The sequence below is a fragment of the Psammomys obesus genome, unplaced genomic scaffold (genome assembly GCF_907164565.1).
Source record: "Psammomys obesus unplaced genomic scaffold, mPsaObe1.curated_primary_1811, whole genome shotgun sequence".
NCBI classification, from domain to species: domain Eukaryota; kingdom Metazoa; phylum Chordata; class Mammalia; order Rodentia; family Muridae; genus Psammomys; species Psammomys obesus.
Genome location: NW_026590859.1, coordinates 2,391,078 through 2,416,897, shown reverse-complemented (window position 1 = coordinate 2,416,897; position 25,820 = coordinate 2,391,078). Strand labels below are relative to the sequence as shown.

Sequence of the window (25,820 nt, the reverse complement as noted above, 5' to 3'; positions counted from 1 at the left end):
AACTGACCAGACGGAGACCAAGTGTACCAGCCTGAGCTCAGAGGGGAGGGCTTGCTGCAGTGGCCAGGTTTCAGGCTTCCGTGCTGTGTCCTAGAGAAGTTCCAACGGCAAATGCCAGGTGCTCGGGCCTGCTCTCATCCTTACACAGTCCCAGCCTATGTCTCCTTCCTTCTTTCTCCGTGTGCATCCATAGTTACCTGCTCTGTTCTTGCTGTTCTAGCCTGCTGCTCATGCTGAGCAAGATACTCAGACTCAACCTGGCTCAGTGAGGAGCAAAGGTCCTTAGCCCACATGCTATCTTGTTTCTGCTCTGCACAGACATCTCAGGACCCAAACTGTGGAACCAGAAGAGAAAGTAGGGTAATTTGTAGCTCAAGTTTTTTGTTTGTTTGTTTTTGGTTGGTTTTTTTTTTTTTTTCCTCCTGAGACAGGGTTTCTCTGTGTAGCCTTGGCTGTCCTGGACTACTTTGTAGACCAGGCTGGCCTCGAACTCAGAGAGATCCGCCTGCCTCTGCCTCCTGAGTGCTGGGATTACAGGCGTGTGCCACCACGTCCAGCTAGCTCAAGGTTTGTGAATAGGAGAAATCTTAAACAAGTAACATTTGATCACGTCTGAAGACACAGAAGCCAGCATCTGCCATCCCTAACCAGGAGGGGACAATGTGAGCACTAAAACTTCAGTGGAGTAATAACTTGTAAAGCACTAGCAGACAGGAAGGGGACATCCAGACGGAGAATGGGTGTGGAAGCCTTGTTCACCACAGAGCCCCAAGTGCCCGCTGGCGAGGGCTAGAACTGGTTATCAACATTTTAGCTGACTAAAAGCCGACTCAAGCAAGTTACCACCACTGAAGACAAATCTAGGCGGAATTTTACCAAAGGCGGGGAATCCGTGTGGTCCAAGTGTCTCCTGCAGCTTTCTTTTTAGTTGCAAAGCAAAATAATAACAATAATAATGATGACAACGTGAATAAATCAGACTACACCTCTCTGGATAATGACAGTTAATACCACAGTAAGAACAGCTGGAGACAGGGATCTCTGGTCTGATACCCTGGAAGGGACACACTTCTCTCATGTTTGGTAAGTTCTGAATTGAAACAGTTCCATCCCAGAGGGAGGATCCTTAAGATCAGAAGTAAACAACTCACAAGTCTCAGAGAATTCCTGAGACTTACCAGATGCACAGGCCCCTCCCCCTCAGAATTACACAAGCATCAAGGACGACTGAGAAGACAGGAGACCTGGCAACCTGTCAGGCTGCCTGAAGACTGTGCAGAGCTCCATACATGCAGCTTTCATGACTAATCACCAGTGCTGAGGTGAGCTCCCCAGTAACGCGGCTACGCCTCAGACCATGCTCCTGTACGTAGGCCCTCTGTGCACATCCCTCTAGGAAAAAGTCATACACCTTATGAGGTTATCTCTGTTCAATGCACAATCTGAAAACATGTGCTTTACGGGAGAGCTGCCTTTTACTTTTCTAAGACTGTGTGTGTGTCTGTGTGTGCACACACGTCTAGGTACTGGAGTTACAGGCAGTGTGGGACAGCTGCACGCTCCGGCCCTCTGATGCTGGCCAAGCACTCTTCACCACTCAGCCACCTCTGCAGGCCAAGACTCAACACTGTAAAAGACTGAGGGTCGAAGAGACCTAACACGCCAGTCCGGTCGGTCTAGCGCACTTTCACGCCCCTCCCGAGAAACGAGTTCTAAGGCTTAGGGTCTCCACAGATGGAAAGGGCGGCGGTCTTCAGACCGCGCTGCCTCCACCAGCACCTTCCCACACCGAGGCCAGCCCTCTCCTCAGGGGTGACCCACAGCCTTGCACTACCACAGGATGCGCTTCTCAAGCAAGGGTGTGTCTGTGTGTACGTGTGCACACATGTATCCATATGTGTATTGCGTGTGTGTGTGTGTGTGTGTGTGTGTGTGTGTGTGTGTGGAGGGGTTAACTCCTGCACTGTGAATCCCAGAATTCTGAACATAGCTTTTGTGCACTGTGACAAAAACCATTTATCCTGTATGACCGAAATGTTTCCATTTTCCACCTTCACTGTTTTGAGTCTCTAAGAGCCTTTCCACTGGGATTTTCAAAAACGTTCATCAGAAGGTGAATAGAACATGTGTTAACACAACTTCCTGGGCTGAGATGGCCACAGCTGACTTCAACATGAGGACTTACTTAGTCCATTCAGAAAATGAAATGCGGCCAGGCGCGGCAGCGGCTCACGCCTGTAATCCCAGCACTCAGAAGGCAGAGGCAGGCGGATCTCTGTGAGTTCGAGGCCAGCCTGGTCTACAGAGAGCCCAGGACAGCCAGGCTACATGGAGAAACCCTGTCTGGAAGAGAAACAAAAGCACATTGGCCAGCACTGTTTCTTCTACTTAGTGTTACAGACTTTATTTATCCTGCTCACAGGCTGGACAAACGACAGAGCTTGATCCATTTTTCACCTTTTTCTTCCCTCCCCTACAGACACACAGCAGCCTAGAGGGAACCACCAGGCACAGAGCAGACATCCGGCAGCCTTGAGGGACAAGGGGTCCGGAGATGCACTTCATGGCGGGAGACTCACAGCTCAGCCACACCCGAGCTCACATAAGTCCTCAGAAAGAACAGGTCCATTCGTGCACATTCTGCAGGCTGGTTAGACTTTCAGTGACTGTGCAGAGGTTGGAATGGTGCAAGTCCAAGGCCTAATTAAAAATTACCTTGAACAGTTGTCCTCCTCTGTGTGGCTTAATGGCCTCAGGGATATCACATCAGCTTCCGCCAACCAACAGCTAAGCGTGTCCTCAGAAAGCACCTGAGACCCACGGCAGAGACTCCCCCACTTCGCTATAACCCTCCACCTGACCGATGTATTTGAGAACTATTGACTCACAGCTTTCTTTGTCCTGTTGTATTTCAATGTTATGAAGTTGCTATGTCCTTGGAGCAGAGGCTGTGGGAAAGCTGAGCCTGTGTTCCCGGGCCTCGGGAGCATGTTCGGTTCTGGAATAAACCGTCTCTCTTCTGGCGAGGTGAGTGCGACATTTTCACCACGGCAGAGCCAGGGTCAGGGCTGCCGGTCCTTGGCGCTGCTGAACACACCGGAGCATCCCGAAATGCACAGGGCTGCTTTCCAGCTGGTGTCCCGAGGCCCCATCGGCCAGAGTCGCCACACTTGCTGCCCGCTCTCTACCAACACCCCTCCCAACAGCAGGAACATGGCTGTGGGGTTTGTGCCAAAGTAACTGTAGACAGATTCACAGTGACAACAAACTCCTCTGATCCAGGAGCGGCTACTGTTAGAAGAAGCTGCTTCTCCTGTTGGTGAGCCCACCAGGGCGGACTGAGGCAGATAGGGCAGCCAAAGACCCGGCATCGCGGGGCAGGAAAGAGGCTGCGCTTACACCGTGTGGAAAATGACCTCTGGCTGTGAACTGGACGAGCCGGGGTAAGCCTGAGCCGTGAGGAAGGGAGAAGGCTGCAGAAGAGCCACTGCCTCGAGCATATGGCACCTTTTAAGCTCTGAGAACTCCGTGTAATGAATGGACTGAAGCCAGAAATCTAAATCTAAAAGAGGACGGGCCCGAAATGCTGATGAGTTCACACTGCAGGGGCGGAGCTCTGCTGCGCTCCCTGAACCCGGCGTTGCCGCATGTTTTCTGAAGTCATTAAGCAACTCTAGACTTGACCTGCATCGTTCCCAAACCTGGCTTCGGATGCCAACAACTGTGCAGGAGAACTGTGGGGCCACCTTCCACGCAGCGGGGGTGAGGCTCAAAGTCCTAAGGACTGGACCGTGATTATAAGAAAGAGGGGGATTCTGTAAGATTGCCTTTTACCCAGAAAAGCAAAGCGTGTCCCCTAATTTCAGGCTTCGGAACCATTTAAACATTCATGCCTCACAATGCAGGGAGGGCTTTCCGGAAATGAACTGGACAACTAGTTCACCCTAAGCTTGAGCCACCGTCAATCCTCTGAAACACACCTTTGTTTAATCCGGGGTGCAGCCAAGTGTCAGGGAGTACACAAAGGTCAGATCATGGCATCCAGTACCTTCTGTCACCTGAGTGGGAATCAAACTCAGGCCATGAGCTTTGCCGAGTGACTGTCCTCTGAGTGAAGCAGCTAGCATCCTGGGGCGTGTAGCTGTGCCCACCTCACACGAGGTAATCCAGCGGGGCTTGGTGGCTTACACCTCTTCCCCATCCCTGTCACCCCAGCCCTCACCCTATCCCCCATCCCCTCCCATCACCCCATCCCTTCTCATCACCCTAGATATGGCCTATGTCTCTCCTTAGGAAGGAATTTTAGAAACATTAGGCCCTGCAGCAAGTGCCTTTATCCAATGAGCCATCTCACCGACCCCTAAAGCCCATCCCCAGATAGCCACCAGGAGCACCTGCCCGCCCACCGCAGGAGCACCGCCCATGCGGCCCCAGAATTCATCTTTCTTCCCGACTCTGCAAAGACAGCCATCTTCCAGCACTGAACTGCGTCCATGCCGCAGAGCAAGGAGCGGACGTGAGCGGTACAGCCTAGCACTTTTTTATGTGGAGAGAGCATGCATCAGGCAGAGGCTGGGTTCCCGCTTCTCAGCTCCACTCCCCCACATTCTCCATCCAACTGAACTGTGGAAACAAGGGTACACACTGGCATCTGAGGCCCCTCCTGCTAGTCACCTCACACTCCTTTACAGCACAGCGGCCTCATTGCTGCGCCTTGATCCCTGATACACGCCTCTGGCGGGGCCTTCACTCTCCCCTCTTTGCGGGCGCCTCTCCAGATGGTCATGTGACCCTCGTGCCTTCCTTCAGGCTTTCACAGCCCTGACCTCCTTGGTGAGGCCTATCCTCACTCCTCCTTTGTGCAGTTATTGAAGCTCAGAGGCCCAAACCTCGAGCGTCCTGCCCTGTGAGACAGAAAGGGCCACTAAGCCGCTGGCCCACGCTCACACTGGCCCACATCCATGCTGCCACATTCTGGTGCATGCTGGGGGACGCTACCCCTGCGCCTCGTGGGGTTCCCAAGCACAAGGAGGTCCTGACGTGTCTTATCTGAGAACAGTTCCCTCAAGCCCAAGTTCCAGCGCTGTCGGCCGAGGGTTCAACGCTGACGAGGCAAAATCATGCACAGGTAACATGCTTTAAACAGCACTCCTGGGGTCTGCTGTTCTCTTCCGGCCTCTAGCCTGCAGACCTGTGGCGCACTCTCACACAGACAGCACACACGTGTAAATAATACGAATAGCTAAGAAATTTGCATTTACCGTGGCATAGCAGAGAGGAAATACATGTTGAATGCACGAATTTTCGTTTCTGAGGAAATTCATTATTCTTTAACGGTCGTTCTTAACCATATGACCCGGGATGCGTTACAGTGTCTGATCATATCAACCTTATTTGATAAGAGAATTATACAGAATTAATCAGCTCATTCTGGTGGGGATTTTTTTAATCACTCATTTTGTATCTCAGCTATCCCTAGTTCCTGGTCATGATCTAGTTGCTCATGAATTCAGAATCAAATCCAGGCCCAATCTTAAAGTACTTTTCTTATCATTACAATTGTTAACTCATTCTGCCTGTGAGGTTCCTAAGCCACGGGGTTCCTAAGGAGCATGCCGCAAGAGAAAGCTGCGCCTTGTCTCAGCAAACGGAGGCACAGAAGCGACACAGGAGGGAACCATGTGCCCTGTGCCCGCTCACTGACCATGGTGCCCTGAAGGAGAGGCACATTATAGAGACGCAAACCGAAGATGACACTTCTGCCTTCGGCCTCTGAGTGGCCAACTTGCTGACTGCATCCTACAAGACAGTACTCCTGGGGTGTGAGTGAGACAAAGGAGAGGCGCAGGGGGATGGGGCTACCTGAGGAGACGCTCAGGGGAGAAACAGAGTCAGCGTCTGTGTGGGCATCAGAGAAGCCTCCCTCCAACCTCCATCTGGGAAGTTTCTAGATCCGTGACTCTAATAAGATAATGGGGGAAGCCCTCACCCCATACCAGCACCCAGCCAGCGGCTTGGGCTACAGTGGCAGCCTCTTCCTCCCAGTCCCTGGAGCAGAGAAACCAGCTCTCTGCTGCTTCACACTCTACCTCTCCCACACGGTTCCCAGGGAGTTGGTAGCGAAGCCAGAATCGTTCTCTGGTCCTTTGAATTGCACAGCCTGTCACAGCCTCACGCTCTGGCCCACAGAGAAGTGTGTTTCTGTCCCACATCTCTAGAGACAGATAAGAAGAGTAACAGGACTCAGGTAAAAGTGTTTACCACTGTCTGAGAGAACGGGGGTGACACACTGTAGCCACTGATGCTCCGATGACTGGAATCTGGCTGTTCCCACAGCACGTTGTAGAGACTTTGACTCCCAAGCCTGAATCCGGTTTCCTTTCATCTCCACTTGCAAGAGAACTAGATTTTTCTCTCAGCATTTCCCTTAGAAAAATCCCAACCCCAAAGACAAGCGGCTGTCAGACTTCTCTCACACAAAGTCTGAACAGAAAGTCTTTCCTGTCTCATCTGCTGTTAGTGGCACAGCGTGATGTCTGGTGAGCTGACGACTGCTCTTAAGGCAGGTGTATAGAGCCCTGCTTCTACGTCCCTCACACAGGGCGTGCACTCTAGAGTGAAGGCAGACAGCAGCTCGACACTCCACCGAGATCACCTGAGGAGGAGGGCTGAGCACCAACGTGGTCATGCATGGTGCGTGTCACGGCCTTCGGGTGTGCAGCACAGCACACACGGGAAGACCCGTTACACACCAGAGCAAAATACCAAGGTTTTTGCTCCTAAGCTCCAGGGGTCAGAATTTCAAAAATTCATAATCATCTACCGAATTCATCACTCTTCTCATCACTGTGACCCAACACATCGCTGACGAGAAGAAAAGTGAGCGAAGAAGGGTTTGTTTGGGCTCCCACTGCATGGGGGGCTAGAACCCATCACGGAAAGGAAGCCAGGCGAAAAGCAGCGGTGGAGAAACGAGCTTGCATCAAGCAGGACTTGAGAGTGTTTGGTCACATATCGGGTCAGGGGTCAGGAGCACCAGGAAGCAGGACAATGGAAGGGCATCCCCCACATTCCTCCATCCAGGCCCCACCTGCCAAAGGCTGGCCAGACTCCCAAAGGACCAACACGCGTGCCCGTGCGTGGCATTTCCCATCCATCCATTCAGTGTGGATGCTCTGAGGGCAATCAGGACACAAGCCCAGGCAATGTGGCTCTGTGCCCGTGCCCCCACACACCATACTCTGGTGACTGCAAAGACTGACGGACGATGCCCTCCTTCTGAACAACCTTCCCTGTGCCACACTGCTCTAGACAGTTGTGGTGCTAGTCCTCAGCTGGACACAGAGAAATCTACACAAGGGAAGTGGAAAGGACAGCCTTCAAATCAGGGAAAACCAGGAGCCAACAGAAAGGTGGTCCCCTCCATAGCTCCTTCCCACTCTGATCCACAGGAGTCTGTGTCCACACAAAAAGAGAAAGTACTTCTAAATATGAAGGATGACAAGGCATTTCCGGAGCCTCTTGAAGGAGGACCGGAGAGAGAAGGTTGGCTAAGTGGAGTAGTGTAGGGGAGGTACAGCGTCCATGGCTGGGCCCTGTTTGCAAGTGTGTTCACTAATAATGCCCGAGGCCTGGGGCAGACCCAGGGCCTCGTGCTTCCATTTGAAACCCACACCTCCAGCACCCACCCCTCCAGGCTTTCTTCACCGGAAAAGTGAAAAGGCACAGGCACAGCATAAACTATCAGTACCAATGACACTGTGCAGATATTTGAGTGCTTGTCCTGTGTCCACAGCCTGAGAGTGTGGGTCCCAGTAACCCTCACAGTGACCAGCCGAAGCGAGTACTGAGACCAGTCCATCTTAGAGTCTCAGAAAACGGAGGTGGAAAATCACATGACTAGCAGATGCGGTGGGACAGAGGTAGCCATCCCTCTTCCATGTGGCTGGGCTGGTAAACAAGAACATCTGTGAGCTCACGGCTTTTCCTACTCTGCTGAATCATGGCTCTGCTGGTTCCCGAGTGGATGGTGTCTTGGCTTAGCCAGCCCCTTCAGCACTCAGGTTCCTGGGCCTGGTCCAGCAGGAGGTGGACCCCTGGGCTCCTCTGGCCTCATCAGGCTCACAACAGCACCCCCACTAAAAAACAGAAAAAGCCATCACTCCCTGGGGGCCTGCTCTATGCTCATTTCCACTGCCACGTCACCCTATGGGACAGCTCCTCGTTTTAGACAAAATGACGGGCCTAGAAAACTGAACAGCTCGCCCAGCGCCTCACTCGTGCAGCCGAGAAGAGCAGGCTTCCCTGGGGGGAGGGCGCTCGTGACAGGGTCTGACCCACCCTTCCAAGTTCACCCAGCCTTTGTTTCTCACCAGCGATGCCAGGAGACCATGGTGCACACCTCAACAACTCCATGCCTGCCATCTGCCCACAACTGGAGATCACGCGTCACTCAAAGGCAGGAGGCCTGATGAGCCGGCAGCTCACTAGTGGGCTCATCTTTCACTGCACAGAAGAACCAACACCCACCTAGAGAGCGAAATTCTCCTACTGGCCTACCAGTCTGGGCAGTGGATGCCCCGAGAGAGAAGACGCAGCCTCTTCAACCCAAAGACATACTCTAGAAAGTCCGGTCCCCATCAACCACTACTCAGATGCCTCTGGGATAATGGATGATGCATGAATTGGCCTGCAAGCAGTGTGGAAGGCAAGCTGCCTCAGATTCTTGAGATAACTGAAACTGACCCACAACTCACCAGCCACTGTGGGAAACCCCAAAGCTTTGCACCCTTCACCTCCATGGCTAGAAATCAAACCAGAGGACAAGATCAGAATGCTAACTTGGAACCTCAGACGTGCAATGCCACCTTTAATGACACTTGGCAAAGATGTTCATTAGAGAGGTCAGCTAGGTTAAAGCATGGCACCTAGAGATTAAGCAGAGAAATTTCAATGTCTCCCCTCCATACGATCACAAAATAACTCACACCCTGGGAATAGAGCTCCTTGGACATTTGCTACACTTGTGCCTATTTCAGGGGGATCCAGGAAAGACAGAAGCCAGGGAAAGGAGTGAACAGACCCAGCAGGTCCTAAGTGTAGGTGTGGGCCATCAGAGCAGCAGCAATTCCTCATGGTCAAGCTAAGCCATCCTGTCAGGGAAGAGCACTCTCTGCGGAAGGCCAGAGTCACCTGCTCTGTGTCACCACAGGGTCAGCAGTGGGGCCTTCGGAGCAACGCGCACTGCAGGATGGTGCAGCTTCCAGCCTGCTGCCGGGCGTGTGAGGTGGCTGGCTCTAAACCCCACTCAACAGCTAATTCCAAAAGGAAGAAGGGCCACCCAGGAGCCTTCAGGAGATTGTTACACACCTCCCCCGTCTGCCGCGGCCTGGGAGAACATGTGCCCGCCAGCTTTCTGCTCTGCTCCTGACTAAATTCTCCTTAGACTCAGGAGGGAGCTGGTCGTGGATCACAGCAGCTCCCAACATGCAGCCCAGAAACATCAGCGCCATCCCGGATCCTAGACCTCACGCCTTGCCTTCCCTTAGCAGACTGCACACTCAGAACGTGCCGAGAAGCACCGTAAACCAGAGGGAGAGCAGCACAGCGGGGAAAACCACGCAGGCAGGACAGTCACCACGCAGCTGTCCCGCAGCCCCAGCACCCACATCACAAAGCCAGTGTGGCCGTGTAGTCTGCAACCACAGTACAGGGGAGGCAGGGGCAGGCAGAACTTGCCGGCCAATCAGTGACCTCCAGCCTCAGGGAGAGACGTCTCAAAAGATGGACAGCAGGTGAGGAAGACGCCCACACTGGTTTCCCTCCTGCCCCCACGAGTGAGCACACAGGTGCCTTCACATGCACACACTCTACACGGACATGCACACATACCACAGCCACACACACATGCACAAGACACACATGCACACCCACACACACCCTGAAAACCTCTATGTGAGGAAGGGGCAGGGCAGCCTGTAAATGACACGAAGATAATCAGCCTCGTCATCCTTTTCAATTAAAAAGTGTCTCCTGAGCCACGCGCAGGGCACCATGCCTCAGAGGTCTGCCTGGATTCTGAAATCCAGGGGATTAACACGAAGAGGCACCTCATACAAAGACACAGCATAGCTACAGCCGGCAAAGCTAAAAATACGGAGGGGAGGGCCGTGTTGATGAACATTTAACTGTGGAGTCAGAGGAGCTGATGCCGGCTCACCCGCAGGCCGGCAGGGCACTGAGCTCACACAGGCACACATAACACTTGCTTAAACCAACAAACAAAAAATACCCAAGGAATTTGCCAGTCTTGCACGCTGCAGAAGCTAGCATGGAGCTTGCATCAGTCCTGAGGAGAATCTATTCAGGTTTTGGCGGGGGTGCTTTCTGTTTGCCAAGTGCTCTGAGAGTGCCTTTCGGGTCCTCCCCGCTCCAAGGGCTCACGCTTTGGAGCGCCGCAGAGCGGCCATCTGCTCTTGAGGATAACGGTGCTGGTTATGCTTTTCCATCTCTGTGGCTTATTTAAATTAAGGATCTTTCTTGGTCAAAATAGGTTAAATAAGGAGACTGGAGAAATGGCTCGTCATTGAAAAGTGTGCACTGCTCTTCAAGAAGACACAAACTTGGTTCGAGCACTCACACCAGATGGGGCACAACTGTCTGTAATTCTTGCCCCACGGCATCCAATGCCAGGTACCTTCTGCCTTCTGAGGGCCACTGCATTCTTGTACACATAACTACACAGACAGACACACACACACACACACACACTTAAGATGATTTTTAAAAAGCCATTTGCAGTTTTTTACTAAATTAAACAAAAACAGACGCCGTTCTGTTTTACCGTACAAAGCATAGCCACCTGTGGCAGTCAGTGAACTAGGACAAGGAAACCGCCCTGGTCACCATGGTTACCATGGCAGCCGACCCTGCAGGAGCCCTCAGGAAAACGGTCTGCCTGAGTACATCAGTGCAGATGGTCACAACAGAGAGAAAGAGGAGCCGTGTGGGGCTCCCACCCGTGCTCCCAGGCCACCCCTGGAACACATCGTTGGCTGAAGACACCATGTTTCTGAGCAGGTCAAATGATAACAGCTTCTGGTGAGGTTCATCTTAACAAAAACTACTTCTCTAGTACGAAGAGGAGCCCCCACCACCACTCCCCCCCCCCCTGCGCCAGCATTTCCCAGTTGTGCCATTAGAAAGGCCAGCCAGGAACTTAAGTGATGAAGGAAATGCCAGGAAGCTGCTTGGCTGTCCTTCCATATCTACAGGACACTCCCAAACCATAGAGCAACTGGAACACGACTGAGCCATGCCTGAAGCCCAGATGATTTTGCACGTGCCCACACAGCTTGGAGAAGCTACACGGAATGCTTCTCTGCAGAAGAGCAGCGCCTGGTGCAGTCACGGTCACTGGGGTCCCTGCTCCTGCTCTCTAGGGTCTTGGTCTACAGAGATGAATGAAGCAGAACGGTAACTGAGCAGTGCCAGGACATCAGAGACAAGCAAGGAAACCCAAGAGCAAGCTTTAAGGAGACACTGACTCCCCCTGCTGGGCCAGTGCCCCCTCCCCGCCTGCACCCCCCTGCTCTGAGCTTCTTCCTTGGGGCCTGAAATTACAGAAGCAATCCTGACCCTTGCTACGCACTGGACATGCTCAGAAAAAACACAGATGCAAAAAAGTCCTTCTGGAAAACAGCTAGCAGCGCTGACAAGGGACTTGGGGCATCTTTAGGAACAAAAATTCCAGGCCAATCATAACTTTATGGGATAAAAATCAAACTGTGAGAGAACTCAAAGAAAATGCCAGTCTAACACATGAAGCCTTGCACAGGGACAATGAGAAGTTGAGGACTAACATCTGGAAAAATCTGCTGTGACTTGCCTCATCTTCAAAAGAACTTTTGAAGACAGATGTAGCAGAATTTTAATCCAGCAACGTGGTTGCCCTGACTGGAATGCAGACACACCCTTAGTACACAGCTTTAATCCCAAACAATGAAGGTAAAGTGAGTTTGTAGAAGGAAGCAGCCATGTTTGAAAGTGATGTCTAACTGAGTGGCAGACAAAGTGACAAATCACAGAAAGATTTGGGAGGAAAGAGAAGCTGCTAGAGAGAGCAGCACAGAGAGGGAGAGGGGACAGTTTTACCAAGAGAGTTATACAGAGAGAGGATGCTGAGAGAGAACAAGCTAGACACAGGAAAAGACAGAACAAGCGAGAGAATGAAAAGGAACCAGAAGATTAGAACAGATTGGGAAAGTTAGCTTGAGGCCAAGCAGAGCAATTCAGTCAGAAGCTGAGAGAAGCCAGTTTGAATCAGTCAGCTTGGAGAGGCATTTGAGATAGAACTAAGTTGAACCAGCCAGTCAGAGTTCAGTAAGAACAAGAAAGGGTGAGCTTATTCAGTAGTAAGTCTTAGAGGGTGAAAACATTCAAGACATATAAGAGTTTATGAAGGCTGGAAGCTTCCAGGACTAGGCCTAGGTAAGCAGTTGAAGACAGTAAACCTCTGAGACAACAGTTACATCAGGTGAATAAAAATTACTTTTACAGACAGATGTGCACATCTTATTATTATTATTACTGAAAAGGTAAGAAGATTGGACCAGAGGGCTTTCAAAACCTGAGAATGAATGAATGGCAGTGAGTGCTGGCCTGGGCTTTAGCTAACAGAGTGACTTACACAGGCATTTCCAAGGAAATCAGAGTAATGGGGATCTTGTAGCATGTCTGTGGTGATACCTATTGTCGACTTAACCATATCCAGATTCACCTGGGAAACAAGCCTCCTGGCACACTATCCTGAATAGGTTACTAGGGTGGAAAGAATCACTCTAAAAGTAGGTGGCACCATTCCTTGGGCTTGGGCCCTGATTGTGTCAAAAAGAGAAAGCCAGCTGAAAACCAGCATGCACTGCTCTCTGCTTCCTGGATACAGATGCAGCGTGACCAGCTGCTCCCACCTCTAGGACCTTCCCTACCATGACAGACTTTATACTTTAGACTTCATATGAACCAAAATCAAGCCTTTTCCCATAAACTGCTTTGGTCAGGGTGCTTTATCACAGCCACGAGACAAGTAACTAATATAATGTCCCTGGTAAGAAACCCCTGCAGACAATCCTGTGTGGGCAAACAGTCGCTCTGGTCCCCGACCACCACAGTCTGATGGCCTTGCGAGGCTCAGAAAGCAAAGGCGACCATCATGTTGGCAGGATAAAGAACGTGTGTTACCAAGCATGGCTTCGGTAAAGAGGGAGAACAGGAGCCAAACTCTGTAAGCCAGCCAAGCCCCCCAGACGCCCAGAAGATGTAAGCAAACCTCGAGACTGACCTCCACATCCCAGTAAAGCTGAACATGGTGCTGACGCAGCGGGGGAGGGGCGGCGGCGTGAGTCCATCCAGGCGCATGAGCAGAGCCGGGACACCAAACAGCACCAAGTACTTCACATAGAAGAAGAGCACCTGGGCCAGGGCCAGGCCCCCTGTAAAGCAGGGGTGGGGGCGTCAGCCACAGCAGCAAAAGACAGCGGGCTCCTGAGACACACCTGCCTCTCCACCAGCCCTCCCCGCCCTCCAGGCTCCCTATCTGCACTTGCTCCCTAGTTGTCCTGTTTGGGGCAGGTTGGGGGTGCAGCCTCCCTGGAGGAAGCAGGACTCTGGTTCTTGCTTGTGAGTGAACACTCAGCTTCCTGCTCTGCAGTCTCTCCTCCTACCCCCATGCTGTCCCAACCATCACTGACTCTCACGGCGGGAACCATGAGCCTGAATAAACTCTTTCCTAAGATGTCTTCCTTGTGGTGTTTCATTACAGCAACAGAGAGTAAGCAACACAACAAACACTGAAGAGTTCTGCACAGCTGGCCAGCTGCCCTGACCACCCTCAGTGTCTGCTGTGCGACCGGGAAGGTCCTGAGTGTCACGTGCTACACTGCTGCTGTCTCTCTGGGACTTCCAGCCACATTCACTTTTGAGGTCTGAAGCTTCTTCTGAGAAGCTCAAGGAAGGTGGGAACGGCACCCCAAGTCTTTCCCATGGAGAATCCATGGGGACCTCTTGAGCCTTACGTTACATGCAAATCCCACTCAGCTTTCCTTCCAATGAAGAAACACCAGGAAGCCACTACGGGCCTCATGTTTGCTTATTCATTCATTCCTTATTGTGTGTTTGATGTGTGTGTGTGTGTGTGTGCGCGCGCACATGGAGGTCAGAGGACAACCTGCAGAGGTCACTTTTCTCCTCCTACCATGCAGATGCCATGGAAAAACATTTTATGTATCCACTGCATGTTGCTGGGTACTTTTATTTCAACTTGACACAGCTGGAGTCACCTGAGAGGAGAGACCCTCGTGAGAAAAGTCTCCATAAAATCACGCTGTAGGCAGGCCTGTGGAGCATTTTCCTAATGAGTGACTGATGGAGAGGACCCAGCCATGGAGGGTGGCGCTATCCTGGGCTGACAGGCCTGGGGTCTATGAGAAAGCAGGCTGGGCAAGCAACATACAGCAGGCCAGTGAGCAGCCCCCTCCGTGGCCTCTGCATCAGCTCCCGCCTCCCGGTTCCTGCCCTGCTTGAGCTCCTGCCCTGACAGCATTTGATTATGAACTGTAATATGGGAGATTAAGCAAATAAACCATTTCCTCCTTAAATTGCTTGTGGTCACGGTGTTTCATCACAGCAACAGAGCCCCAACTAGGATGCCACACATTCATGAAGAGGTAAGATACAGAAACTAGGCACACCATCTTAGAAACACTCAGTGCGGGTCATGGGGCAGGATATCCCTTCCAGTGAACAAAATGGCGGCAATGAGGTGCTGCTCTAAGGCAGACTAAGCTTGGGGAAACCCTGTCTTCCCCAAGCTGCTCCTGCTCCTGGTGTTTATCGCAGCTGTGACCTTCAAACTAGGGCACCTGTTCCCTTGCTCTCTGCTAATAGCTCCACATGCTCAAGGTTGTCTGTCAAAGTCCTACCTTTCTTCAAGGCTTCACCTAAATGTCCACGCCAAAACAGCCACATGTTATTTTGCAAGTAAATAGCATATTACAGCTTTCTATATGGTGTTCAGGGCAGAGACCACAGTGGGTGTTACAGGCCGAGTGTGAAATGTCACCCACAGGTTCATGAACTTGAACACTTTAGTCCCCAGCTGGTGGCTGTTATCGGGATTGTGCAGCCTTAGGAGTCGGGGCTAGCTGGAGAAAGTGCATCTCTGGGGAGCAAGCTCCTTGGCTCACAGACATGTCAGTTCTCGCCCAAGCTCTCTACTGCTTCCCATTGGTTAACTAGCCCCCTGCACCCCACAGCCACAGTGACGGGCCACCATGCCTTTTCTGCCATGACGGACTGTAGCCCCGATCCAGAACCCAGAAAATAATCCCTCCTCCTGTGAACTGCTTCTGTCAGACACTCTGTCATAGTAGGGGAGGAGTTGACATAGCTGGCCTCCTTACATCCCTTCTGTGCCCCTCCCTGGCCCCACATAGTACCTGGAGAATGGCAGACATGGGCAGGGGAATAAGGACTAGCTATATCTGATCTATAACATCCTGGTGTTTGTGCTTACCCAGCAATGTGCCTTAGTTGGGGCCTTGTAGAGCAGATCACAAAGCAAAGATTTACAGGGCCTCAGTGCTCTTCATAAGCCCCGGGACTGATAACAGTAGAGACTTGAACTCAACTGAGTTCTTAAAAGCAATCAAGACGTCTTCCCCTAAATGCCATGAAATGCCGCTTGTGATCTCTCTACAGAGGATTCATAAACATTCACGTTTTGCTTTCTTTTGGTGACATACTATTTTATAATATAAACCATATTCTTTTACAAACTACATAAAACTCTGTGGTTTTGCCTTTCAATAAAACACTTAATCGTGGGGCTGGAGATGGCTCAGGGTTAAGAACACTGACTGGTCTTCCAAAGGACCTGGGTTCAAATCCCAGCACCCACATGGCAGCTCACAACTGTCTAAAACGCCAGTTCCAGGAGACCTGACACTGCCACATAGACATGGAGGCAAAACACAAATGTAAGCAAATGAAATAATTAAAAGAACACTTAACCCTTGCACATCCAACACCTGTCTTTTACACTGTGTATGGTGAGGTGGTCCTCACCTCACCATCACAAGTCACGTTGCAGATACCTTGGCATTCGGCAACCCTGCCCATCAGATTATGTAGGCGCAAAGCCCAACCCAGATGGCTGAACATGGGGGCTCCATGCAGCAGCTGATCACTTCAGAGCACCTTGTCCACTCAGTGCTGTCACCGGGTCACTCCGTTTCGCACAGGGCACAGGAGTGTGGGGTAGACGGGGTAACCTTTTGAATTGTCAGCTCCTGAGCAGTTTAAGGGAATCCGCAACCACCTCACGAAACAAACCATTCACAACTGTGCAAGTGGTCAAATAGTGTTGCATGTCAGTCAAGGGTTGGGGCTGAACAAACTAGAGACTTAAGGAACATGGCTCAGTATAAGAGTGCAAGGAACATGGCTCAGTATAAGACCATAAGGAATACGGTTCAGTATAAGAGCGTCACATGTAACTAGCTTATTTTGGGTGGTATGGGCATCTCAACAATACTGGCTCTTCTAAGACCATGAACATGGGACACCTTTCTCTCCTTCCTCCCTCTCTCCTTCCCTCCCTTATCCCCTCTTCCTTCCTTCTCCTTCCTTTCCATCCTTCTTCAGTTTTCCTCATGGAGGTCATGAAGATAGACATGTTTAAGATATAGTTCTTGAAGTCCTAGCTATAGACCGCAAGCAAGAGGAAAAAAATAAGTCCAAATTGGACAAGTCGATTTGCCACTCTTTGAAAATGAGATCATCTTAGCTGCAGAGATCAAGAACCATGAAAAAAAAAAAAAAACTGGTAAAACCAGTCTTCAAATTCACCAAGGGTAAAGGACAAAAACTTCCAACATTGTGGACTGGGAATACAGCGCAATGCTGAGCAGCTGTCATCATGTGTGACGCCCTCAGTTCAGTCCGCAAACTAGAAACCAGTACAGTACTCACCAACAATACATTATCAGAAATGGAAATCAAGAAAGCACTAACATTGACAGTAGCTACAAAAATAAATTTCACCACGATGAAAAAGACTTTTGACCATGAAAACTATAAAACACCATCAATTAAACTGAAGAGGAAGGGAAAGAAAGGAGAGAAGGAAAAAGGAAGAGGGAGGGAGAAAGGAAAACAGAGGGAAGGAAGGAAGAGGGAGGGAAGGAAGAAGAAGAAAATGTCCCATGTTCATTTTCTAGAAGAATCAATATTGTTGAAATGCCCATACTACCCAAAGGCTCAATGTAATTCCTATCAAAATACCAATGGGACTTTTCACATAGCTAGAAAAGAATTACAAAATTTATTTGGAACTAGAAAATACTCCAAATAGCCATCATGCTGAAAAAAAATGAACAATTTAGAAGGCATTATACTATCCGGATTCAAACTATACTGCAAAGCTATAGCCATCCAAAGAGCATGGCATTATATAAGACAGACACATAGACCAATGGAATAACTGATCTGGCAATCCTCTCAACAAATGGCACTTGGAAAACTAGGTATTCGCCTGGAGAATGAAAGCAGACATGTATCACTCACTAATTCCAAGAACTCAAATGCAGCAAAGGCTTAACCCTTAGACATGAAACTTCTAGGGAAAAGGCACAGGAGAAACTCTTCAGGATGTTGAGACCACTGTGGATATTTTTAGACAAGACCCCAAAACAGGAAGCAAAAACTGAAATAGACATGCAGGATTACACCAAGATAAACCCTTCAGCTCAATAATAATTTTTAAAAAAGATTGAAGAAGAGACACCACCTACAGAAAGGAAAAGTGTTTGCAAATTATCTGTCTGTCCAGAATAGATCAAGAAGTCAGTAACAAAAAGACAAACCAATGAAATATAAAGTAGACATTTCTCAAAAGAAGAGAAGCGCATGGCCAATGGGTGTGTGGGAAATGTTTAACGCTGGCCATCGTCACAGGACTGCAAATCAAAGCCGGAGAGGTTGGATCCCACCGTAGAAGAATGGCTTTTATCCAAAACAGAGATGGACATTTGCATGTGGCACGGGAAAGAGAACAGAATACGGAAACACAGAAAACAGCACGCGTTCCCTCGACAGCTAAAAGCAGAGTTTACATATGACCCAGAATCCCCCCTCCCGCCTACAAGTCCAAAGGAAACCAAGGAGACATCCAGAAAACCAACTAGCCACCCGGGAAGCCAACGAGGCACCCGGGAAGCCAACGAGGCACCGGGAAGCCAACCAGACGAAGGTACTTCTGAGTTTACTGCAGCGCCGTTCACTCCGCTCAGAAACGAAGAGGCCCAGTGCCCAAGGGTGGGTGAGTGGTTAAGAAAAACAAAACATGGAGTATAAACACAATGGAATATTGTTCCTACCGAAGGAATGAGGTCATGACACTTGTGACAGGAGCCAGAAGTGAGGCCCTTGTGCTAAATAAAATGAGGAGAGAGGTACAGAAAGACAAACATGTCCTCACCATGTGTGGGAGCTAAAGAGTGCGTCTCCTGTTAGGCTGAGATGAGGATATGACACAAAAAAGAAGGCTTTTGAATGTTTCCTACCTAAAGAAATGATGTTTGAAGCTATAGCTGTGTTTAGCCTGATTTAATTCCATACAGTGTATTCATGTATCAAAACGGTATAGGAACTTATCAATACATGCAAGTTTATGTTTTATATTCTAGGTCTGGTTATAATGTTCTTGTGGAATATATACAGTTGACCCTTGTTCATTCAAATGCTCATTTCTCTACCCCACTCTCTGGTTCCGATCCGAACAATATATTGTGATGCTTATTCTGAGCATCACCTGTCTCAAATTTGTGTAAACATGCCACCATGTGTTCTTGTATTGTCAATTAAACAACCAGCCTCAATGCTGAGCAATGGAGAGAACAGGGTGGGACATCCTGGTCCAGAGGGGAGAGAGAGGAAGCAGAAGGGAGGAGAGGATCTGCAAGAGAGGATCCACGTGGAGAGATGAGCCGGACCTAAGATAAGACTAAAAGCAAGTATAATAGGTGAAATCTGAATGACAGGAAACTGTGTGCATTTGGAGGTTTAGGATGGAGTAATCATTGCCCAACATTGTGCTCTAGATTAATTAAAACAATCCTAGTCTCTGTGTGGTGATTTGGGTATACAGCAGGTTTAGGAATAACCACTGCTTAACTAAAAGATGAATCAATAATAAATATTAATCATCCACAACAACTAGGTTACTAATCTAAGCGTTAAAAATAAAACCTCTACTCCTAGTATGGCCACAGATACTCTATGTAATCAACTACAGGCATTATTAATGACATATTAATGACAAGGCAGACGGCAGCCAGCAGCCAACCCTTGGTGCCCAAAAAGCGGCTGGTCCCAGGAAGCCAGGCGGCATCTGCCCTGTCAGCACCTCTCGGACGAGCTCCTGAGCCTGTTTCTAAGACACACTGGCACTGATGACAGCTTCTCCATGGTTTTGCTTTCCACATCTTCAGAGGGAAAAAAATCCAGAAATACGGACCTCAGAAGACTTAAGGTGTGTGCTACCCTGAGCCTCCTGACGGAATCTCAGGCCACCCCTCCCTCCTGCCCAGCTGCCAATTCCTTCTTTGGCCCATGTATCTGAGCTGTATACGGTACCCACCTCCCTTTTTATCTGGCTGGTTAGCAGACTGACTCCCAGGGTATCGCAAAGTTTGCAAATAATGTCGCAGAGAGGCCAGCTCTACATTGCAATGTCCCCATCACCCAGTTCCTTTTGCAAGCATTGTGCCACTCACGCATGAAAAGGGGTGCACTGTGGTAGTTTGAGAGATCACATTCACATAGCATAAATTGTGTGTGTGCGTGTGTGTGTGTGTGTGTGTGTGTGTGTGTGTGCGCGCGCGCGCGTGTGGAGCACATACACCAATATCAAATGTCTTCCTCAAGCATTGGACACCTTATTTTTTGAGACAGAATCAATCAGGGAACTTGCTGATTTAGGCTGACTGACAGGTCAGTGGGCTCAGAAGATCCCCCGTCTCCACCCGCTAGTGCTGAGGTCATGGGCGCGCACGGAGCGTGGGGATCAACTGCAGGTCTCCATGCTTGCAGAGCAGGCACTGCACCCCAGTCAGCTCCCCAGCTCTCACGCAGGCTCTCATGCCAGGCGACAGTGTTGTAATTGCTGTCTGTCAGGCTCTCTCGGGCCTAGTTTGTGAATGAGTCTTTCCGATGGGTGTGTACAATCGGGGAAGCACGTTATGCACAGTCTTCAGCCTCCACTGGCATCTTGAAATGCCCCTTGTAGGTGTTTATTTACCCAGCGTGAATAAAAGAATGAGAAAGGGAAGGAAACTGCAAAACGGAAGTGCTGGAGGAGAAGCCATCAAGGCGTCCTGGGTGGAGAGGACCAACATGACGGTTTAGAGGAGGAGCAAGACCAGAGCCCACAGCTTCAGAGTGACATGGGGACAGGCGAGTCCTTGCTGCATGCAGGTCCCCCGAGAACAAGAAGCCAGGCTGTGCCCTAAGGTGTTCAGCAGCTGAGCAGAGAGGACAAGACAAGGGGCTCCCGTGCTCCACGCCGGAGCTCTGCAGAGATGAATCACCTTCCTCAAGAGAGGCCTGGGCGATCCTGCCCCAGAACGCACACGGCTTCCCAACCACTGACGACCACATGAAGGCACACAGAGAAGGGAAAGGAGAAAACCACCCAGGCCAGTGGCTGTGGCCTAGGGGCTGCAACTGAGTTGGTCTCCTTTACTTCTTAAGCTACGTGAACAAATTCTTGCAGCATTTTCTTTACTACGTCTAAAGTCTTGTGTGGTGTGTGTAAAGTCTGTCACAGACATCAGCAGGGCAAGCTTGACATCACCCAGTTCTGAACAGTGTCCGCCTGGGGGCTGAAGAGATGGCTCAGCACTAGGACCACTGGCTGCTCCAGGGAAGGGCTGGACTCAGTTCCCAGCACCCATGTGGACCCTCACAACCATGAGTAACTCCAGCTCACATACACACAGACATGATTAAAAAGAAGATTCTGTTCAGCAGTGGCAGCCAGCAGCTGTGAGGCAAGAGGAGCCTCCATCTCAGCTACCTCACTTACTAGACGCAGGTCCAGCCGCAGGGTGGACGTGGAGCCGAACCTGTAGGAAACAGGCCAGAGGACAGGGCAGCCAAGCAGATTTAACACCAAAGGAAGCTACCGTACGCAGGTAAAAGCACACTCGGAAAAACAGTCTGGAGGCCTCACTCAAGCTGGCCTCAAAGGATATGTGCTAAACCAAAGCGCGAGAGACAAAAGGTGCAAGTACAGAAAAGGCACCATAGGCACAGCTACGCCCTTCCTGACACGATGCACGCTCACAGCTCAATGAAGCCGAGATGCTAGAGACAGTGGCCAGGAGAGGGCAAACAGAACCTCAGCCTCTGAGAACCGCGAGCTCAGAGCCTACCGGCCTCCCCAAAGGAAGGCCAAGGTCAAGAAGGTCATCTGGGCCTTCAGCAGCTGCATCTCCCCTCAGGGCCTCTCGTGACTCTGTGACAGGAGAAACCAAAGCCCTCTATTCCCAGCAGAAAAAACAAATCTCTCCCAGGTCATTGTGTCTCCTGCCAAGATGTCTGTAACCCTGCAGCTAATTCTCTCAGGGCTGGAAGGAGCAGAGTTAACTCAGAGGCGTGTTGCCTCCCAAGGTGCCCACCCTGTGGACACTTCAAATGTGGGGAAATGGAGTTTAAAAGCGCTTCCTCTTAGAAGACTTGAACAACCAGTCTCTCTTCAAAGGAAGGGTGTCCTGCTGAGGACACAGTCACCTCTATAAAACAGCAAATCCTTCTTGCTCATCCTTTTCAATCACTTTTATTATTATACATCACATTATCATTATCATCACACTGAAGATGAAAACTGTCCAATAAAAGCGAAGAAGACTGGACAAAGCCTTTCATAAGCACAGGGTGTTCTAAATGCATTTTAATATGGGAAATGTTAACACGAACGCCCTGGGTACAGTAGTAAAACAGAACAGGGATGCTAAAATGAGGAGTTTAGGGCAATAAATACTACTCCCCATCTTCACCATGACACAATTACAATCCACTGACGTCAGCTCACACCCAACCCAGAAAAAGCCCAAGAAGAAGACTCGTGGGTTAGAGCGTTGGTTGATCCTTCAGAGGACCCAGGTTCACTTCCTAGCACCCACATCTGGCAGGCTCCAACACCCTCTTCTGTCCTCCACAGGCTCCGACACCCTCTTCTGCCCTCCACATGACACCCGTGGTACATATTCCGACAAGCAGACACACACACATTTAGGAGGAGGAATGATATCACTGCCGCCCTCCCCAGAGGACCTGCAACTAAACAGAACCTACTTCTAAGCAGTCAAACGGTCAACCTGCCTGCTAAACACTCGTGTCTCTATCATAAATTGCTCGGTCTTCCGCCAAGAAGCTTCTTATTGCAGGAGACGGCACCTAGCACACTCACACCTGGCCGAAGCCCCGGAAGAAAGGCCAACACCCCGCTGTGAGCGGGACTTCTGGGTCATTCCTTCTGAGGCTGGAGAACTCTGACCGCAGAGGAGGGGCAGGAAATGGGAGGGGGGGGTCTAAAAGCCATCTGTGGACATGCATGACCAGCGCACTCACGAGCTCTCGGGAGCTGTGATCACTGAACGAGACCTGCCCGAGACTGAACCCATCAACGTTCCAACACAGAGGAATGGCCAAGACCCCACTCCTCCCTGAGGGACACAGTGGCTGCTGGGAAGGGAGTTGTGTGGCCACTGCTGAGCGGCTGGTGCTCTAGAACAAACCCCCATCCTGGCTCATGCAGGCAACCCCAACTAATTCAGTGCAACACGTACACACAGAAGACATGTTGGGAAGAAAGGAGTGAGGATGAGGATGGCTAAACAGGTGCCATGACTGAAATTCATTATGCACACAGACAAGACTTAGAAAAAAAAGATCCCACAAAAGAACAGCACGTACACCCAGCCAGCCAGGCTCAAAGGAACCATGTATGACAGGAAGAGTTTTACACAAGGCCAAGTACTGAGACTCCGAAAAGGAAATTTTCAACTGAAGATGATGACTCAACTTTACCAAGAAAACATGATGTGCAGAGTGTATGTGTGGAAAGAACTGAAAATTTGCAAAATTAAAGGATTCTATTGTGCATCCTTCCAGGAAGAATTCTTCCACAAAAGGAAATGTCACCTCCCGGTGTATCCAATCACTCAGATTCATGTCAATTCTGCTTAAGAGGGAGATTTGTATATTTTATACATCTAAGAAGCTGTCTGTAATCCAGCTCTCCAGAGAACAATCAACAGAAATCTGATGTCCTTCGAGAGGTTGGGGCAGGGGGATAGCGGCAGGGTCCAGCTGGTGTCAGAGGAACCTGACACACCTTCCAGTGACATGCCACTCGGGCATCTCTTCCCGTCTGCAACAGGCACTGTGGAATTGCCCTCTTGCCACGTGGCATATCTGTAACTGAATAGTCAAGCTCATCAGTGGTAAATCCCAGAGTACCTCTATGTTCACACTGCATTAATTTTAAATAACTTTAGAATTCTAATCCAAGGAGAGAATTTATAAAAATTAATTTTTCAGCCATATCTTAACAAGCCTTGAAACGTTTAGCACTTCAAAAGGACAAAAGAGGGACAGGGCCCTGTGCTGTCTGCTAAACACTGCCCTCATTTCTCAAAACAATTACTAGGTGCCAAGTGCCTCCCTTTCTCCTCCTTGAGACGTTACAGAATTAGCAAAATCAAGCAGAGGTCTTCGAAGGCATTCCATTTCCGTTTAGAGGGGCACACGGGTAGCATTTCAGCCTCAACCCTGTGCTACAAAGCCCTGGACCCACACCCTTAGGTCATGATCGTATCTACACTGTTCTCTGACCAGGCACACTTACAGCTTTCCAAAGACACTCCAGTACACCCACAAAACCAACGGGTACCTGCTTTATCTCTGTCACTGAAAACTGAACTCCCCATGTGCACCCTTAAACGCACCGCCAAAGCTCTTTTCTCACTAGAACCCCCTTCCCATCTCATACGCCTGGATATGTCACGCATTCTCTGAGAAGCGACAATGACAAGCTCAAGAAATGGGTTTGGTTTGGGTTTATAAGCTGTCTCCTGTGCTCCTTGATCTCAGGCTCTGCCACACCAAACGGCTCCAGTCGGCCATACACCGCCTTCCTAAGAGTCCGGCATTGAAAGGAAAATGGGCTTATCTGCTGGAGATGCTATTGGGGACAGTGACACGGTGACAGGACACGCCTGAGGACAATAAGGAGAGGCCGCCACGGCCACAGTGGCGGAATGAAGACAGGGCCCAGGCTACAGGGCAGCCTTCCTTTTCTAAAGGATGCTATTTTATTTGTCTTCATGTGCACGGCCATATGTGCACCATGAGTGTGCTTGGCGCCCATGAGGACCCTAGAACTGGAGGTCCACTCTAGAACTGCCAGCCACCGTGAAGGTGCTGGGAACCACATCGGGTCCTCCACAGGAGCAGCGAGTATCTTCAGCCACTGAACCACCTCTCCAAAACACAAAGATTTGAAGGCTGAGCTGGCTAGCTAGATCATAACCTCTGCAATCTGTACCTAAGCACAGCTATATAACCCCTGGCTGGGCGACAGGCCTGCTCCCTGGCGTTAGGGTGTTTGGCTGCCCAAACCTCGTCAAAGTCTCTGCTGCCCCCGTCGGAGCAGTGCTCTGCCTGCAGCAGGCCGTGTTGCCCCTGGCACCGATAAAGCGCTGACACCACACAATGGCCAGGAAGGCCAGCAAGACGACCCCCAGCAGGACTAAGTCCATGGAGGCCATGCGCAGGGGCAGGCACAGCACCACCAGACACGCGGGCAGAGCACTGAGGAACGGTGTCGTGGCCCCATAAATACAGGGACTGTGAAGCCCTCACCGCTGAAAGCAGCGACAGCCCTGGCTGCCATCTCCATGCAAAACCGTGTTCTACTTGAAATCTGTAAGCCTGAGAAAATTGAAAAATTATATTGTCCTAGAGAATTCTAATTTTACATGGGGATCTCATGGTGAGTCAACAGTCACAGCACAAGGACATTGAGGGGCATCTTAAAAGCCGGGAGAGAACGGATATTCTTCTCTACAATGGAGAAACAAGCACAGAAACATCCCAGCACACACAAGTGCACATGTCCACACACATGCGAACACTCACATACGCATGCATATACATCATTCACACGGTACACTAGCACACGCATGCACGCACAATAGATATGCACAAACACATGTGAGCACACACACACACCACATCAGCATACTTTGTTAATTTCCAAGGAGAGGACAATTATTAGGCTAATAAAATATTATCTGATTTCTAGAAATTTTCATTTAAAGACTTTTCATCTAAAGAGCTTCTACTGCCACCTCCTGGCCTGCTGCGGTATGTCTCCCCAGAACCACCGACAGAACTCTCCCTCCCTCTCCCTTCCCCTTTCTCTCTTTCCCTCTCTCTATTCCTCTCTATTCCTTTTCCCTTGTCTCTCCCTCTCTCTATTCCTCCTCTTTCCTTCCCTCTCACTCTCTATTCCTCCTCTCCTTGTCTCTCTCTTTCTAGTCCTCCTCTCTCCTTGTCTCTCCCTCTCTCTATTCATCCTCTTCCTTCCCTCTCTATTCCTCCTCTCCTTCCTTGTCTCTCCCTCTCTATATTCCTCTTCTTTCCTTCCCTCTCTCTCTCCATTCCTCCTCTCCTTCCTGTCTCTCCCTCTCTCTCCA

At 50.2% G+C, this 25,820-nt stretch overlaps 1 protein-coding gene across 1 annotated transcript in view; it reads right to left on the bottom strand.

Annotated features, from left to right (window-relative positions):
- Window positions 1-25,820, bottom strand: part of Hhat (hedgehog acyltransferase) — a 199,362-nt gene that overhangs the window by 120,305 nt on the left and 53,237 nt on the right. The window contains exon 8 of the mRNA XM_055609242.1: window positions 13,340-13,490. Coding sequence (XP_055465217.1) covers window positions 13,340-13,490 — 151 coding nt within the window. The remainder of the gene's footprint in view (window positions 1-13,339; window positions 13,491-25,820) is intronic.